Source organism: Natator depressus, chromosome 27, assembly GCF_965152275.1.
Source record: "Natator depressus isolate rNatDep1 chromosome 27, rNatDep2.hap1, whole genome shotgun sequence".
NCBI classification, from domain to species: Eukaryota; Metazoa; Chordata; order Testudines; family Cheloniidae; genus Natator; species Natator depressus.
Genome location: NC_134260.1, coordinates 12,416,572 through 12,436,011, shown reverse-complemented (window position 1 = coordinate 12,436,011; position 19,440 = coordinate 12,416,572). Strand labels below are relative to the sequence as shown.

Here is a 19,440-nt window from a genome sequence, read left to right as displayed (position 1 = left end):
ACTGTCGGAAGACAGGATACTGGCCTAGATGGACCTGTGGTCTGACCTAATATGGCTGTTCTTATGACTTGAATAGACTGGGTTGAAGGTCAAAGCGATACATTGGATGGTAGCCTTTTGACAGCTGCCTGTCTTTAAAGGCCTTATCCAGCTCACCTTGATGTCAAAGGCAAAACTCTCAGTGTTGTCAGAGGAAATGGTGGTGGTGATGGGAGAGAGTAAAGAATCTCTTAGAAAATCCTGACTGGATTTGAAGAAGTCGGAATGATAGAAATGTGCTGGACATTTCTTCATAGAATATATTTTGGCGACTTGCCTTGCTGTAGACTGTGCTCGTACTGCCGGAGCAGGCAGTATCCTGCCCTTTCACAAAGCTTTTCTGAACGCCTTGGTCCTACTGTTATTGAAGAATGGTCATAATTTGTTGCTTTCCAATGGAATTACTTAATCTCTCTCATAGGAAACAGATTTGACTTGGGTTAATGCTGATAATATTTAGATAAGTGTCTGCCTCTCCCCCTCCAATGGCTGAACAGAAGTTAAACGGCATGGATTATATTCTTGCTGCCACTCCTCTGTGAGGAGGGAAAAGGCCAAGTACGACAACATAGCAGTCAAATGTCAGCAGATGTATTTCATCAAAATAAATATGCTGTGTAGAACTTAAAAGCAAAGTGAGTATTTTCATGGTTGTTTGAAATTATAGCTGATTTTCCTCATCCAGTAAGTCAAAACTAGAAGAGTCTTCATGCAGATATACCATTAAATAACCTGCTAATTTTTTTAACCAACTTCTCAAGGTTTGATTCCGAGTGATAGCTATCTTTATTAGCCTAGTAAATAACAATGTAGAGCTGTACAGTGAACTAGAAGGATGTTTTGTACAACATTTTTATGCCCAGAGGCATATCCTCCAAAATAATTTGGAACAACTCCAAGAGGTGGCTCTCTTTAGTAAAAAGAAAAGGAGTACTTGTGGCACCTTAGAGACTAACCAATTTATTTGAGCATAAGTAGCTCACGAAAGCTTATGCTCAAATTGGTTAGTCTCTAAGGTGCCACAAGTACTCCTTTTCTTTTTGCGAATACAGACTAACACGGCTGTTACTCTGAAACCTCTCTTTAGGAAATGAACTTTGCTATATGTAGGATCTAGAAAGGACTAGCTAGATCTCTTCCAAACTTCTGAAAGCACAGAATGCTTCCCTGTTGTACAGTCTCATTTTAAACCAGTCATGGGATATTAACAAAAAATGTTTGTTTTAAGTAGGGTTGGATTATCTATGCTTAGGTTTTTATGTTCTGTTTCTACTGTGCAGACTGCATAATTCAGATCAGGGTGAGGAGAAGTCCAGTATTTAATTATGACCCATACTGTGTGTGTATTGGAGGAGGAACCCTGTTTCATCATTGCCTAGCCATGCAGGGCAACCTGTTTTTCCCCTCTAGCAGTTTCTCTGAGGAGAAAAGCCTGTCCTTGGAGTTACATTGGAAAACGAACTTCAGGGCATTCAGTGTGCTCCTGTGTTCTCTCCAGCAACTGTGAGGTGCTACAAGCTTGAGCCAAGTTGTGAAGCAGCCAATGTGCACAGCAGAGCAGTGACTTGCTGAAACAGTATTCTTTCATAGTCTCATTCTGCTGAGTCGTTCTTTGGTATCAGTGAGAAAAGACTAGGAGAAAAGTAGTGCAGACAGCATTTAGAAGTGTCTTTTTTTGCCTTTTTTTTTTTTTAAAGAGTAATCTTATTAGCTATTTAAGAGCATGATTTTAAATTTGTTTGTCTTCCATGAACCTAGTCATTGTCAGGCAACCGCTCCCAAGCAACCAGTCTAGCTTGGGCAGTCAAAAACCCTACAAGAAGAATGCAGGGAGGCTATTGAGGGAGGTGTGGCAAGAGAAATGAAAAGTAAGATTAAGAACCCTGTAATCTACGTATATTGGACCATATAGAGATGGACTTTTAGGATCAGGGAAACTTTTCATGTGCTTTTGTTTACTCTAACCTCAGAGGTGTATCCTCAAGGGCGAAAGGGGCAATTGTCAGCCATGTTAGCATCCTTTATACCTTGGGTAGCTGTCAAACTCACTACTCCGTCCCTCTCCTTCCCCTCCCCAGCTGTCCTGTTACTGGAATATTTATTAATGGCTTGGAATTTCTATGGAGGAAGAAGAATTATTATTTGTGGAAAGTGAGCTTGCCTTATGATTTAGCTGCGGTTGTGTTCTATAGATGTGCTTCATGTAACAAGAATCCAGAGAGACAATAAAAGTATTTTCCTCGCTTCCAACATGCCCGTAGTCCTCACATGAGGGCTGATACTTAATTTGAGGGAAGATATCAGCCAATGTATGACATTTGTATGCTGAGGATTTATTAAAAGATTTCAAACAAGGTATTGGATTCCTTTCTGAACACCCAGTACTGGAGCCAGAGCTGGGTGTAATAATGAAATGCATGTTAGGACCAGAAAATGAGGTTGAAAAAAGCGGTCATACTTCCAGTATGTCGGTGTGGACCCTACAGCAGGTGTGCATGTGCCTTGTGCATATGAGATTGAAATTTTCTGATTAGCAGAGTTTGTTTGTCCTTCATGCTTCTGTGTAAGGGCATAAAGGATAAAGTGATTGCAACCCTTCCTCAGCTCCTTCTGACTACCTGTGGCAGTGAGATAGAACTTGGTAAGTCTCCTATCTGCTACTTTTCTTTTGAGCTTCAAACTCCTCTTCTAGACAAGTACTGTCATAACCAGTCCTCCTGCACCCCCCTTATTTTTGGTTACTACTTTAATTTGGACCTTCCTAAAACAGTGCAGAAAGTGGTCTAAAATTTTCATCTAGACCAGTCAGCCAACCTACCTTAGTTTTGGGAAAAAGAGTGCTCTGTGCTGGGAGATGAGAAATTGCACACCCTAAAAGATAGGAATTATTTTGGTGAAGTTCTCTAGCCTGTTACACAGGAGGTCAGAATAGATGATAACAGTGGTCCCTTCTGGCCTTGGAATCTATGAATCTATATTGAAAGGACCAAACAATTCAAACTGTCTCCCTGTCTGTTTATAGCCATAGCCAGACATTTTAAAAGTCAAGCCATTTCTTCACAGAGAACATTGAAATGGATAACAGCGTATCTCGCTGTGTTAGCTGGCTGGTGAGCCTCTCACTCCACCAGGACACAAGCAGTGTCCTCCATCTGCTTCAAGAATGTGCCGGTATCAAATCTGTAAGGTGGCAACTCACTGACCTTTGTTAAACACCATGCCTTGGACTTGGCTGCCAGGTGAGCAGTACTTCAATCGCTGTTCAACTGATTCAGCTTGAACTCCTCATTCCCACTGTCCTCAGGAGTTGTTGCTTGCCAGTCTCCCACAATGGGGTCAACACTAACACTGAAAGGATTATTACTTACCCTGCAGTTACTGTGGTCCTTCGAGATGATATAGTCAATGTGGATCCCACTGCCTTCTCTCCCTTCCCACTCTTAGAAATCCTCAGTTATACTGGCCTTTTTTATTGCAAAGAAACTGGAGGAAGGTTGCCTGTGCTCCATCTTTTATGGCCTTGGATGGGAGCATGAGGCAGCCCAGGGTGATGCACTACCCCAACAGATCCGCTCGGCCAAAAAGAAAGAATCCTCTTGTGCACAGGAGGCCCGTGTGCTCCTATAGCGAAATCCACTCGGACTCTGATGTCTTGAAGTGTTACAGTTACTGTAGAATAAGTAAGTGCTCTTTTCCCACCCTGCTGTGGACTGGCTGTAGTGTTGGTCTCAGGATAGGAGAGACAAAGTAGATGAGGTAGTATCTTTTATTGGACCAACTTCTCTTGGTGAAAGAGACAAGCTTTTGAGCTTCACAGAGCTCTTCCTCAGGTCTAAAAGTAACCAGTGTACAAGCTACAAGGTGGGTTGGATTGTTAAGCGTAAGCATCATTGAGGCATGACAGTGGCTGTCTCCCTACTCATTCAAAGCTATCTGGCTACACAACTGTCCATACATGTGGAAGAGCCTGTTTATGTAAATGACTATCCAGATCACTGCGCTCAGTAGGGCTTCCTCCATGCTGTGTAGAAATGATGCTGGCTTGCAGAAAACAGATGAATTATGGGAGTTTTAGTTTGACCCAAGCCACAGACTTCTGGTTGGCATTTCACACTGCATCGAGAAAAATCATAGAATATGTAGAATCCAGTGGCAGAACACTGCACCATGGGATATGTGCCCAGAATGCTGTGTGGGTATTTTAAAAAAAAACACAAAAAACTCAGAGCTTTGTGCATGCAATGATTCACAAGGGAAGTAGCTTAAGACAGCATAAATAAAGCTGTGTAGAAGCACTCTTTTGCTGTAGTTATAACAGGGGAAAATACACTGAAAAACCTTTCCCTAGTAGACAAGGCCTTAACTGCTTTGCTTATAAAACACTCAATGCTCTGCTGTAGGCTTCTTGTTGTTCTGTCACACCCATGCTGCGCTCCCCTCTCTCGTCTGTCCAGGAAAGAGCTACTTAAGAGCCTGTGCAGAGTTGCTGAGCACCAGAGGTCACAAGGTTAATGAAAACAAGGGCTTGCAATCCTATTTCCTACAGCAAAGCTAAACAAAATGGCTAATGAGGGTGACCTTCAGCATGTTGACAAATGAGACCTCCAGTGAGGCACACGTCTGTGAATTAATTTTTGTCTGTCTTTATGAAAAGTGGATGTGATAAATAGCTTATTTCCTTTCAAGGTAGTCAGCAGACATGCTTCCACTGATAATGATGTCAAAGTTTTTCACTCTCTTTTGATAATGCTATTTGCTGTAGCATATCATGTCATTCCGCGCTGCCAGTCTCCACTTCTGAAAAATTTCAAACCCATGGCTTTGCTACTTACAGATTACCTTGTGAAAATAATTGTACTATCGTTGAATACAAAGTATGGACATTAATGTTCATAAACTGCTTTGTCCTGCTGGTTTGTTGGCAGCAGCAGCCTTGATAACCCCTCCTAATTCTTACATGATGTAAAGTGGAATTTGTTAGCAGTACATGTTTGTTCATTATTTTAAGTGCCTTTTCCCCCCAGCTTTACCGCCGACTTAGATGCAGAGAATAAACTGCACAATCCCAGGCTGTGGATGCATTTCACAATTAATATAAAACAGTTTCTGTAACACATTAGCCCAGGGATCTTGCCAGGCTTATAAATCATGCAAAGAAAAACAAACTACCCACAATATTTTCCAAACTCCGAGTGTTTCCCAAACCTTGCTTTTGCCCCCTTCTCCTGAGTTAACCAGCCTGTCTTTCCACCTCTTACACCAAGACCAGAGGTTCTCAACCTGCGGACCTGGGCTGCTTGCTGCCCAATCAGCACACAGCTGCGGCCCGTGTGACATCCTCGGGGCCATACAGATAATATTGGATGAGGTCCACATAACACATTGTGGGACGCATATGGTTGAGAACCACTGTCGTAGACCCTCTTGGGGATGGATGAACTGAGTCTTGCAGGATCTCCTTGAAGGTCACTGTATCCAGGCTCTCCCAAACAAAGGAAGTAAGTGAAGCCTAGAACAATGGACACCTTACCAAGAACACCGTGCTGCCAGCCCCCTCCTACTTATGCTAAAGGACTGTTCATTTGAGCACCTCATGGTCCCAGCTGTTGCAGTATCTGTGTCCACCAACCTGGAAGCAGTAGGCAGAGAGATTTGTCAATCATCCACTTTATATAAAGGTACTACTCCACCCCCTTCCTATCAATCTTTGCCTCTTCACTCCTGTTTCTTTTCAGTTTTAGCTTCCTCTCTAGTCCATCTGGAGAAAGATCAGAAGTTGGTGAGGCTTGGGAGTGAGAAGGAGTTTTCTGAAGTAAACTAGGGGTGAAGGAGGGGAATAACTTGCTGGAGGGTTTCCAAATCCTTGCCCAACTTCTACAGTGCCCTCAGCTCTCATCCCAGGTCCCTCCTAGTTCAAATCTGGAAGTAATTATGGCAGCAACTTCCTGCTGTGTTGGGGTGCATTGAGTCTTTAGGTGCCCCATCTTTCCTGGGTTAGCTTAATGCTTGGGAGCATTTATGTTTGTGAAGCTCTCAGTCTTCTTTGTGGCACCTTGAAACTCCTTGATGTGTATCGGCTACATTGTGTAACCATATTCCTCACTAGCAAAGCCTGCATAATAATCACAGCAGTTTTAAAATATTACCTAGATATTTCCACAATAAAACTAATCCTGTTATGTAAAAGGGAAAAAATAGATGCCTCAAATGTGTGCAAAAAATTCTGGGATTTAATAGTTCAATTGACCCACAAATCTCCTACAGCCACATACAGTAGACAAAATCTGGGGGTGAATAGGGTTAAATTAGTCACTGATGATTCTAACCTTATATAAACACTTACTCCAGTAACAAAGGCACCTTGAATGAAAGTAAACGGACCATGCCTTGTAAATAGTTACCTGTCAGAGTAACAAAAAAAATAGCTTATCCCCTTAACCCTTATATAATGCAAATGTTAATAAGTTTCCTTCTTTCTAAAAACTCTTCAATTTTAAATATTAATACACACATTTCATATATACATGGGTATGTGTACTGTCTTTTCTCTTAACTAAATACGTCTTATCTTTGCAATAAACTATTGACCGAGTGATAAATTCAATTTTATAGTTGCCATCATGAGCATTTGCTGTTTAATGTCTTTTTGATCTCTATTTGATCCAAACTCCAAGTGTTTTCCAACCATGCTTTTGCGCCCTTCTCCTCAGTTAGTCTGCCTGTCTTCCCATCTCTTACTGCTAGACCAGTGGTTCTCAACAGTGTTTATTAACACCTTATTTCTTCAGAGTTTAAGTGGATTTTGTACTTTATTTGTATATGTTTAAATGACTTGAGAGTCGAAAAACTGAGCCCAGTGAAAAATAACAAAGTACAACAATCTGCTTCTAGGATTCTGATAAATAGGGCAATAAGTAGATGGACTTCTACGCACCAAGCTGTTCAGAATACTTAGGAGTGCCCTCATGCAAAGGAATGGCATTCCATGTAGGAGTGACCCAGCCATCTCACTCCTAACACACGTGACCTAGACAATTACACAGGCACACTGATGAACTCGGCTGACTTTATGCAAATTGCACTTACCTTCTATTTCAAAGCAAGATACTCCTTCTACCTCATCCTTGGGGCATGAGGACGACAATGCTTTTAATCATTTCTCATATTGTAGTATTTAATTCTTAATTATCACAGGAAATTATATATAAATTCCTGAAGTGGGACCAGATCCTCATATTTTACTGAGGTGTTTAACTTGTTATTCACTCCACTGAGTGCCATCGGAGCTATGCAACTGTTAAGGATAAAGGGATTTTTCACTGGTAAACAGATTATGTACAACTGTTCTCTTTATCCTGCTATTTCCTTAACTAATTGAACATTTCTGACTGCTGAGCTACAAGGTAGCAGGAAGCGTCTGTTTTGATAAATAATCGTTTAGTTTACTCTGTCAGCAAATACTACAAGGTACAAGATTAAATATTTCGTAGCAGTCCAATATCTGGGACTCTGCTTTCATTTGTTAACTGCTTGTACTGCACTTTTATTTGCAGTCAAGCTTTCATCTGCATTACAAAGAAGTTCTCTATCTTCAAGCTTTTTTTTTAAGCTTTCCACTTTCTTTTTATTTTTAGATGCAAATAACCAAAATACCTTTTATAAACAAAGTTTCTCTTTGTTTTCTTTACAGAATATTCTCTTTTCTGGATGTGGTCACTCTGTGTCGTTGTGCTCAGGTTTCCAGGGTAAGAATCTTTATGTATCAGTTAAAATCTATCAGCACTATTCCTCTTCTTCTGACTCTGACATTTCCAGATTGCCCTCTTTATCTCAGATTGGGAAGAACATGCCAGCAAACTCTGTTCAAAGAATGTCTCAGCTATTTATACATATTCCTCTTTCTCCATAGTTAATCTAGTGATGCCAGGAGTTTCTGGTATTTCCCACAGCAGTGAGTGGGTTTGAATGTCTAGCTATATCCCTTTGGTGACAGCTAAGGACCTATTGAAGAAGAAAAATCAGCTACATCAATACTTTAAAAACCATGTTTTCTGAACAGTTTTTAGATGTGGTACAGAAGGGCTGCTTTAAACAGGGGAAAATGTTCAATTCACGTTAGCTAAATGATTTTAAATGAGTTGTGCTAATATCTGGGCTTTGAATGCAGATGTACCATGTTCATGAATTAAACTTTAACACAACGAAGAGAACCCAATGAACAGTTATCCTTCTGCTCCAATGTAGCTGATGGAAATATAGATGGAAGGAGACCGGAGTACTTCATTCAGTGTTTAACTAGTAAAGTAGTTCGTAACTTCATGCAACTCAGCAAACATAGTTCAACTCGAGACTCCTTGAGGGAAAATGGGTGTGAAACTTCCACTAACCCGAATACCAATTCAACCGGAGCTACTAGACTTGTTTTATGGACTCTTGTCCAGAATTTCTGCTTTTTATCTTGCTATCATCTAACAAGACACATATCTTGTTCACAGAAAAATTACCATAATGAATCATCTAGTTCTAAATGCTTATATAAAAATCCTTTTGTCTGTGGAGTCACTAGTATATTGGAATTACCTTATTGGCTGATCCCAGTATCCGCTGACTCTGTAGGAGAAAGCTGAATAGTTTTGGGTCCACTTGATGATACGCTGTCCATGGACTTGCTTTTCTTAATGGTAGCCTTCAATAATACAAAAATGATATTATAAATTGTTTTTATTTGCAATTGAAGACACCACCCAGCCCCTAGACACGATGGTCATAATCATGTGTTGTTTGGATCCTACTAGATTTTTATGCTAAGGATGACTTCATTTTCTCAAAGGAGCAACTCTGGCTATTAACTGGCTCACATAGGCTTCCAAAGGCATTTACCCATCTTATCTATTATTCCCATTTTGTCACACCCTTGCCTTTTCACTGGGCACCTGTGAACACATTGGAGCTCAGAAACACAGATGACATGCAGCCTTCTTTTAATGTGAAAATATTGCTCAGTCTAGCCTGTACGCTGATCACAGAAAGCAGTATCCATTGAGGCCACTCGTCTCATGCCCCCATCCTAATGAGTTCTGGGAGTATGAAAGGGGGAGTGGCCCCAACTACCCCTCAGTCCCTTTCTAAATGCCAAAGATGCAGCAAGCTCAGATCACACGGTGTCCTCGACACTTTTCCTGTCAGTGTTTTACTTTTTTCTCTTTCTACCTTTTTGAGGCAAATTTTGTTTGTACTGAGTTATCCTTTAGCCAGGTTTTTCTTTTAAAAGACATGAGGAAATGCCTGTCGAGCATGGGCTTTGTCAGGACACAGGAGCAGATTGGGCCTGCTCACAGTGGGGAGGTTCCTCCAGTCAGCTAAGCTGACACTGAATAAGTTCGCAGTCAGCTTCAATGATTGTCTTGCAGGAATGGGTTTGGCTGTCTTTCGCACCCATGCACATGGGAGGCATCTCAGGCTGGTCACTATAAAAGTCTCTGCGTCTGTCCAGGTTGACCTGGATACCTAGCTATGTGCTGAAATTGGCTCTCTGGCTGTTGGATTCAATTTCCAATGGATCTAGATCCGTAGAGCTCAGGTCCAGCAGCCTAGTGTGGATCCAGGCCTGCAAAACCAAGATCTGGTGGCTTAGCATGTATCCAGAGCTGTAAAATCTTGATCCAGATCTGGTGGCCTACTATGGATCTGGGAGCTGCAAAACCTGAATTCAAACAGAGCACAGATCTAGAATTACCCCCACCCACCCTGGGGAAAAAAAAAGCCATGTTTGGCTTTGGATCCAAATGGAGGTAGGGCCAGAACTTGAATCCAGATGGAGCAGTCACACATGAAGGACTGCTGAGCACAGTTGCCGAGAAGGGGTCTGATTACCTGGGATCTAGCCATCATGGGGAGCTGACATCTGTTACTGCTGAGTCACTTGTCTAAGAATTCTGTACCACTGAGGCCCCAGATCTGCCCAGGTCATCGGACTCTGGTGCTACACCACCACAATCCTTGCAGAACTGCTTGCCTGACTGATTCTGTGCCCAACATAGTGGCAAAAGCAAGCAGATCAGTTTGGAGGCCCTCACAAACTAGAAAGGGGAAATGCATTGCAAGCTTCTAATCAGGTCTGGAATGGGGGGGTCTCTGTTATGTCAGCATAGTATTTTCACATTGTGCTTCCTGTTCAGTCGTCTTCAGATGCACTTGCTGGATGCTCTGCTTATCTGGGAGAAGGTTTTCCCCTCCCAATGCTCCATCTGTCAGACCCTTACCCTGGAGGTGAGAAAAGGAGGATTGGTCTGTTCTTAAACTCTTTTACTATGAGACGTTGTATAAGCCAATTTACTTAGCTGTGGAATTGTCAGTTCCCCTTGGTTCTGGGTAGGGACCGTTGAGGTTCTCTTGGGCTCCCAGCCCATTCCTTAAGGCCAGTTCAGCTTTCCAGGACCAGATTTACAAGAATCTGACAGGCTAAGAACTGATGCCAGGCTCAGAGGCTCCCTTAGGTTGTGAGGGTGCTATACCCATCACAGTTCTATCGATTCTGAGATTCACAGATCCAGAGATTTCTTTGCAACACAGCCTGTATAGGAGGAACAGGATGCAGTGTCCCAGGATCCATCTGAGGCTCCAGAAAGGATGGCCTATTGACTGAGTCACTTTGCAACCCTTGAATTCGAAGGCAAAAAAAGAGATACTTGTTTTAAAAGGCGCATTGCCAAGGGTCAGCAAATAAGATGCAGTGCACTGTAGGTCCTATTTTACATTAAGAGCTTTTTGTGAGGGATTGTGATATTTCTTGAAGCTGACATCATAATATTTGGTTGGATCCATGTGTCTGAGCTCTTATAGGAGGAAATTCTGTTAGAACATTATTGGGCTCTGGGCTACCTACCTTCAGTTCTAAGCCAGGAAGGAGACTTTTCAGGTCTGCTTCCGGTTCCACCATGGAGTGCGCAGTGTATAGGATTGGGTAGTGTCCTCTTTTTTTAGCCCCTTGTATGGGTTCTAGAAACACATAGGGGTGCCCATCCTTAGCATTACCAAGCTTTCCTTGGAAGAAATAGACCTGGAGTCAATGAAGCAGTTGACTCAGCACTTTTGGAATTCTCAGGAAACATAGCTTTGATTCCTCTCATCTTAGAAGGAACAGCTGCACATAAGGGTTGAGACTTCCATCACCTACACTTAGTGGTGTGTGAGATTTGTTTCCTGGCCACAATGTGAATGAGACTTGCCACCTATTGTATAATGTGGACAATAGGACTGTGTCACACGGAGCAAAATGCTGTCTGGCTGTGCTAACTCCCTAAGATTCATCGTGTTCACCTCTGGGTTCCAGAAACAGAACTCTCCTGTTTTCTGAAGGGCACTAGTAGTAGCACCCGTCTGTGCCATAGTCCTGTGTCTGTCCCTTCACACACAGCTTTGACTAGAGTAAAAGAATACCTCTCTCAGTAAAAATGTGCCCTATCATTTGGCCGTGCTCTGGCAGAAAGTGTTCCATTAAATGCCTCGCTGTCATGACTACTCGCTGTGAATGGTTGGGTATCTGTCTGTGTGTAGACAACAGTCTAAGATGTCGTCTTGAGATTTCCACCTCTTTCAGACTGCTAGAATGTCTTTGTTCTGGGCCTCCTTTACCTGCCTCCCTGAATATATCCTACATCTGCATATTCAGAGGAACTTGTTATTGTATCAGGCCACAGCTTATCTACATGTTTCCCAGTCCCTTGGAGAAAAGGAACTGACACTCTAGGAGCCAGTCTGTCATAGTCCAAAGGTTGCTCATCTGTTTCACAATTATGACTTCACAGGGCTTCATCTTCCTGGAATTATCACTCCTCATCCTGGACAAAAGGAGTGTCCTTGGCATGCCGTCGCTGTGTCTTCATGGCATCATGTTGCATTACTGATACTGGAGCTATACATGCGTTTTAGCAAAAATGTTCCCTCATTTAGACTTGCTTTGGGGGAGCAAGATTGGTTGCTTCTCCTGCCCTGGCATCCAGAGCTGATGCTTGTTTGGCAGTTCTGCATTCCTTGTTTACCTACAACTCCCGCAGCCTCCCTTCCTGGGGGTTGTACTGCTTGCTAAACTCCCACAAGTGGGACTATGCAGAGGCCACTTGAAGAAGAAATGAAGGTTGCTTATCTGTAACCAGAGATCTTCAAGATGAGCCTCTACATAGTCACACTACCTGCCCACCTTCGAGTCTCAGGTTACTAATTCCTGAATTAGTGGAAGGAGTGGTGGTGGTGGAGGGGCAGGAGGTTAGGGCCACTCCCCCTTTCAAATCCTTAAAACCCTGGGGGGGGGAGAAAGATGAGTGGCCCCAATGGAGGCTGCTTTCCAAAAGGTTCTGGAAGTTTGCAGTGCAGATGCCTTGATCCCACAAATGTGAATATGCTGAGGCTCATCTTGAAATACTCTGGTTACAGGTAAGTAACTTAGCTGGCTGAAAACAATGTACGCTCTACAAATAGTCTCAGTTGCTAAAGTTTGATTCCTGATCTAAAAATAAGCCAGAACCTCAAAAAAAGAAGCATCTGATTTTAAATGTACAGAGGTGAGGAAAGGCTAAGTTAAGGTTCCATCTTTGACCTACCTCTTTGTTATTGGGCATTGTAGCATGTATGATGTATATGATCTGTTCTGGGGCCTATTTACTACCTATGTGAATTAGGGACAGACTCTCTCCCTTCATTCTGAGTGTTCTTGTTTTTCACATTTTAAGCTGGCTCTATAATAATCCCTTTTAGCTTTTTTATGTGGTTAAATAGCACAAAATTGGTGCCAAGCAAAAATTCTAAACACCGTCCATTGTACACTGATTGGATTTGCTTATATCCATGCTCCAGGTCACTTCAGAACTCAGATATACATATGTGAGACTCTTAGTGACTTGTAACTTTCATGCTGGAGCTCACATGAGCAAACTATCTTTGCTTGTGACTCTTCAGCATTCTTCTTTGCTGCTGTTGCTAGTATGTGGAGACTGGTGTTTGTTTCCTTTTTCACATCCCCCACTTCACCTTCTGCTTGATGCTGCAGTGATGTCATCCAGTGTGTATGACCCTTGGTCAGTTTCTCGGGATTCAGCTGTCACAAATCCAGCATTGTGAAGTGACTGAAGAATTGAGTAGAAGGAAAGGATGGGAAATCAGGGAACTTGGAGAGCTGGCGATTGAACACAGCTTCACTGAGGAAGCAAAAGTTCCAGAAAAAGATATAGTGAGTGAGTGGTCTATTGTTTAAGGCAGAGGGACTAGCCGTCAGGCGGTCCAGGCCTGTTCCTGGCTATGCCACTGACTCACTGTGACCTTTGTCAAGTCACCTGTGACCTGATATTTTTTAGAGGTGCGGAGTATCTACAGCTTGCACTGCTATCAGTGGAATCAGTGGATGCTCCACGACTCTGAAATCAACCTGCTAGCCTCTGCCTCTTTTCCCCTCTGTGAAATGTAGAACATGATACTCATCTGCCTTGCACGGATATTAAGAGGTTTAATGTTTGTAAAATGCTTTGAGATCCATATGTTACCCCTGTATATGTTCTCCAATTGGAAAGCTCTTTTCTAAAATACAAAATAAAAAGTCCAGTGTGTGGCCCATCCGTTTGTGTGCGGATAATCTCAGTGATACCTTGGACTTGCCTACCTAAGTGTTCAGTGATATATGAGAAATTAAGAGTGCACTGTGTAGGTGTGGTAAGTCTTATCTGAACTGAGGATATTGCTGACCTAAGGGATTTTCATCTGTTGCAGTAATTTATTTGGTGCTTTTTTACTTGAGATACAGTGTTGTTTCTAAAAGGAACAAATTGTAACTAGATTCCCACTGGCATTTTTTTCATATTAATCATGCACTGACATTTTTTTCCCCAATAAAGGCATGGAATGTTCTGGCCCTGGATGGCAGTAACTGGCAGCGAATTGACCTGTTTGATTTCCAGAGGGATATTGAGGTATAATTAAGTGACATACAAACCCATTTTTCTTGTTTAAAAACGTAATTACAGTGTGGAATAGATTAAGACCCCCCAGCATAACCCTTTCCACCTTCCCTGGAGATAGAAATAATTAATTTCAGTTCTTCTTAGCTTCAGGGAGCCTTTATAGTCTTGGCAATTCATTCAGCTTTTGAAAATGGACAGAACTATTTAACTGTACCAGGAGTGAATGGTATTTGTGTGTGTACATGTACACTTATTTGAAAGAAGCAGTTTTTTGTTTACTGAGAGAGTAGAAATAACTAGAGTAAATATGTGCTTTTGCTGAAAGATATTGCTGATGGGTATTGGTCTAGATTTTTCTCTCCAACTCAATATAATCAAGTATGGCTTTTATCTAGTATACTTGGACTTATATCATTAAGAAACTAAATTTTCTCTCTGTCTCTAGTGTCTGTTTTCCTTTGTTGGAAATGGAAACACAAACCTGGAAGATGCCAGAGATTTCCAGTTCTGAGTTAGTTCTAAAAGATGTACCTCTGTGGGAAGGCCTTCTTGTAACTTTGGATAAATCTGTTAGAAGTGAACTATGGAGTCCATGTAGGAAATGATAACTTTGTGCCTCACGTTGTCATACGGTTCTGGAAACTAAAGTCCCTATATGCTTCCTGGCTGAATTTTCAAAAACAAACTAAACTAAAACCCTTATCAGATTGTTACATTCTCATTTTAAAAATTATTTTTTGGAGATGGGGAGAGGAGAGCAGCATTGTAGATCAACACAAACTGAAAAACATAAGAATGGCTTGTTTGATGTCCTGGTGGAAGCTGCAAGTTACGCAGCCTTTGTGGACAGAAGCGTTAAAGTACTCTCTCTGCCAGACATGTCTAAGCATCTCATATAGACGTAAAGGAACTGGCCTCTGATATGGCAAATTGTGTACCCGAAAAATCTGGTCTAAAGGCTTATGGTGTTTGGCAAGTGCCCTGAATGTTTGAAGGAGGGAAGCAAATGTGGTTCTGCTCTCTACAGCAAGTCTTTCTTGAGACATGTATCTGTTGATTAAGGGAGAAAGTAAAACTAGTAAGAGCATTCCTAAAGTTCTCTGCTGGGATAAGACTTCACTTTAACACAGGTGCAGGGAGATCATTGGAGTTCCCTGATCCAAGGTAGGAGCAGAAAATAAGGAAAGAACTTTTCAGCCATGGTGCTTTATCTAGACGGTGTAAGGAGAGAGTAATGCTGTGAATTTAAACTAGGCTTTTCCCTTCTTGAGCAGTTTTACATGGCTTTAAAGTCTCCCCATTCTCTTACTCATCTGTGTACTAATTATGTATTTGTGCACTAGCATTGGCTTATGCTTTAATACAAGATGCTCCAAAATGCTGCTGTTCCTTAACCTAAAAAGACATTCTCAAGCTAAGTCCTAAATGTTGTATGCTTTAAGAAAGATAAACTTGCAGCTTTTACGTTTTCTTAAAAATATATTTGAATCCTCTGCAATCCCAAACATATTCACAGCTATGGTGAGGCCACTGAGGGCATATACAAACATATGCATGGTTTAAAATTCTGTAACCTTCCTTTTCTAAGGGTATGTCTACACTACCCACCGGATCGGCGGGCAGCAATCAATCCAGCGGAGGTCGATTTATTGCGTATAGACTAGACGCAATAAATTGACCCCCAAGCGCTCTCCCGTCGACTCCTGTACTCCACCGCTGCGAGAGGCGCAGGCGGAGTTGACGGGGGAGCAGCAGCAGTCCACTCACTGCGGTGAAGACACCACTGTAAGTCAATCTAAGTACATCGACTTCAGCTACGTTATTCAAGTGGTTGAAGTTGCATAACTTAGATTCTCTCTCCCCTCCCCCCAATGTAGACCAGGCCTATAATGCAGCATGGGATTTACCTTCCTTTATCCCTTTCAGCCATTGCAACACTTTGGCAGCACATCCTAGCTGCAGTTGGCATTCCAAGAGTAGTAGTATTTCAGAGAGTAGGTTTTAAGGAAGGTAAATGAGGGGGTTTCAGCAGATTGATAGCCCTTTTAGAGCTTGCTAATACTTTGCAGCTACCCTACTGCTCACATAAATTTTTGGTTTGGGAGGGAGGGATTAAAAATTTCTTAATACAAACTCTTAGTAGCTAACACTTGAACGTGATTGACGTTTCCATTCTCCAATGATCAGAGGAGGAGAATAAAATATTACTGGACACTGAAACTTTTGTGCTGATAGAGTTGTATAGTCTTTCTCTCCTCTCCTCGGTCTCTTTACCATTTCATCATCTAAAGTTGTGGAAAATTCAAATTTGTCCTGGGGTCTCTGGGGAGATATATATTTTTTTTTCTTTTCTCTCTCTCTCACACATATGTAAAATATGACATTAAACTGCATTTCTCCAGATGTCTTTGAGAGGAAAATTGAAATGCTTCCTCCATGAGAGAAGAGAACTCCCCTACACTATTCATCTCCACTCTGTCCCCCAAAACAAAAATCTTGACATCTTTCATGACCACACATGCCTGTTGGAAATCCTTGTCACATGTTGTTTCTGTGATTTGTTGTATTTCTTCAGTAATGATACTTCAGCCATCTCTCTTGCACTGCCTAGTAGCTCTGGCTGTTGAGGATTTTTCTGCTGCTTAGCCTCGGCTTTCTTCCTTTGGTTTTGGGTAATTGTTCCTTGTCCATTTTTAGAAGTTGAATCGGTCTCCTTCAGTTTTATATTGGTACCTTGATGGTAATTTGTGTTTGCTCAGTGCCCTTATGCCTGGAATAATATACAGACTGTTTTTAATCTACAAAGTTTTAAATTTAACTTTAAAGAAGAGACTGTGGCAACTAAGAAGTGATATCAGTGGAATTCTTTTCCTGTCTTTTTACAGGGGCGAGTAGTGGAGAATATTTCTAAAAGATGTGGGGGTTTCTTGCGAAAGCTAAGCCTGCGTGGGTGTCTAGGCGTGGGAGACAACGCATTAAGGTAGTGGTATGGCTTCTTCTACTCTTAACTGTGAAGCGAAGAATAGTTCTCCTTCCCCACCCATAGAGGGCTGGAATGGTGCATTCACTCCTGAACATGCTAGAGTGAGGCCAATAACAATATGCATCCAAAAATAATTGCTTAAGTAAATGATGAACAATATGCGTATCATTCTTTGCGTGTTTGAAATATGAGCCTTTCTCCCTAGCCCTTCTTAAAAAATAGCAGCATAGAGTCAAATGATGGTATTGCAATATTGGGGGAATTGGCACTGGAAACCTGAACCTCTGTCCCTTGCTCTTGGGCTGAGAGAACTCCAAAGACAAGATATGGGTAACAGCTCATCGTTGCTCTGCGTTGCCCTCTAAGCCCAGCATTCAGTAGCCTGTTTGATTCGATCTCCTTGAGAGATGCTCACATGTAAAAGGCTGGTGGGGAGGATCAACAGTTAGCCCAAGATAAACAGTACCTGTTTTTTTGTTTAATTATTTTTGTAGTATTGAGGGTAAAGCATCTGGAAACACATTGTCTGAAAAGTAGTGCGTTTTATCTTTTTTTCCAACGAAGGACATTTGCACAGAATTGCAGAAATATTGAAGTATTGAACCTAAATGGCTGCACCAAGATCACAGATACGTAAGTAACATGTTTATTAGGGGGAATGTTGGAATATTAACCTTTGTAATTATTAACATACACGAATTCTGTCTCAACTGAATGGAAGGCAGTGGTTCCAAATTCCCCTCTGTTGTCCCACCCAATTATCAGTACCGTTTGTTTTCTAAATGTGGTATGAGTAAGTGGTCTACTTCCAGATGAATGACTTGTTATGGTCTGATAAAAATTTGAAGACATCAGGAAACCTCTTACATCGAGTGGCTCACTTGTTATTTCAAGGCAGATGATCATATCAGGTTGTTGACATTAAGGGGAAAATATAGCTGAGGAAATAATTCTTTTTAGGCAGGTATGACTCATGTTTTCAGATGCAGAAAAGGCTGCTAAAGTGTCCACTTCAGAACAGTAAGGCTCACTCTGTAATGGAACAAAAGAGCCTTGTTCTCCCAGGTCAGAATTTATGGAGACTGCAATTTCTCTGCACATTGAGCGGCTGCAGTTGATTAGTTTATGGTTCTTGTGCTCATCTGCCACCTCTTGTATACTTCGAGTTCTGATTCTCCTTTGAGTGATTCTGTCTGTTAAATTACAATGTGTACAGTTTTTTTCCCCCTTTTTCATGCTGATGGTAGGGGGTAGCTTCACTCTGAGGCTTTGGTCTTCTCATTTCTGTGATGAAAGGAGAAGCTCTCAGAGGGAACCTGAGTATGAAGAGAACTGTCTGTCTTGGTGGAAAGGGATCTCTCTCTTTGAAGCTTTTGCTGAGAGGGAGAGCTCCAGACGAGGGGGGGGGAAAGGAAGTTCCCCACATATCCTTACCTATGCTAGCCCTGACCAGGGAGAAGTTATGGGGGGTGTATGTCTTTGCAGAGGAACCTTCCTAAAAGAGTTGGCAAGAGTTAACCCTCCTGTACTTAAACGCTAACTTTCTTTAATAAATGCTATGAGTATGGATGGACGTAATTTGGTTAATATCCAGGGACCGCAGATGTCGTCATCAGTAAAGTGTGTCTCAGTTGTGGTGACGCACGTCAAGCCGTACTTCCACATTGCCGAGCACAGACTGTTAAGAGCTAGGGGAGTTCTTCTGCTTTTCCATCCACTCCACATAGATTTGAGATTTTTCCCATGGACAGCTGGTCATCTATGCTTTAGATTGCCTTGAAATAGGAGTGTATCAAAGTTTTATCTAGTTTCTCTGCCACTTTGCTGTCTTCCTGCTTAAGTGCTTTTTGTAACTCCTTAAAATAACATCACTTACAAAATTGTAAGATTCTTGTTTCCTACAGTAGCAGTACATGAGGGAATGAGATCAGAAAGAACCATGTTACATGTGTGCTCTTTCTGCATTGATTACCTATAGATTCTGCATCTAAAAGTATAGATCAGTCTCAGAATGAAAGTGTGATGGCCTAAAATACTCTTCTTAGACGAATAGTGGTGAAATCCACTAAATCAGTTTGCGTCCTTGTACAAATAAGATCTGCCAACTGAAGGAACCCTTAAAAAGAAGCTTTTTTACGTTTTTTTCTGATACAGGTAGCAACTATTGTTAAGAAATAGCCTCAATTCATGTTGTTGAATTTTTGTTGTCTGTTAACGTCTAAGCATCAGTGTTACAATAGCTTTTAAAAACAACTCATATTTCTGGGGGCAGACAATGCAGCCTAGTCATTGTTCATATCTCATGTGGCCTTCCACTGGAGATAACACATCCTGCAAAAATTAACAATAGCCAGCAAAGATGTGTAGGGATGAGTTATTAATTAGCTGGTGGAAGTACTTCTTTTCGTATAGCTAGTCATTTTATTTTATAACCTTCATATAGTCCTGTGAGTCAAAACCATAGCTCAT

General features: G+C 41.7%; 1 protein-coding gene across 2 annotated transcripts in view; it reads left to right on the top strand.

Moving 5' to 3' along the window:
* The window catches only part of FBXL20 (F-box and leucine rich repeat protein 20), a 62,900-nt gene that overhangs the window by 23,404 nt on the left and 20,056 nt on the right, over window positions 1-19,440 (top strand). For both annotated transcript variants that reach the window (XM_074940928.1, XM_074940929.1), the window contains exons 3-6: window positions 7,730-7,784; window positions 13,923-13,997; window positions 16,874-16,968; window positions 17,536-17,604. In XM_074940928.1, the coding sequence (XP_074797029.1) occupies window positions 7,730-7,784; window positions 13,923-13,997; window positions 16,874-16,968; window positions 17,536-17,604 (294 nt within the window). The remainder of the gene's footprint in view (window positions 1-7,729; window positions 7,785-13,922; window positions 13,998-16,873; window positions 16,969-17,535; window positions 17,605-19,440) is intronic.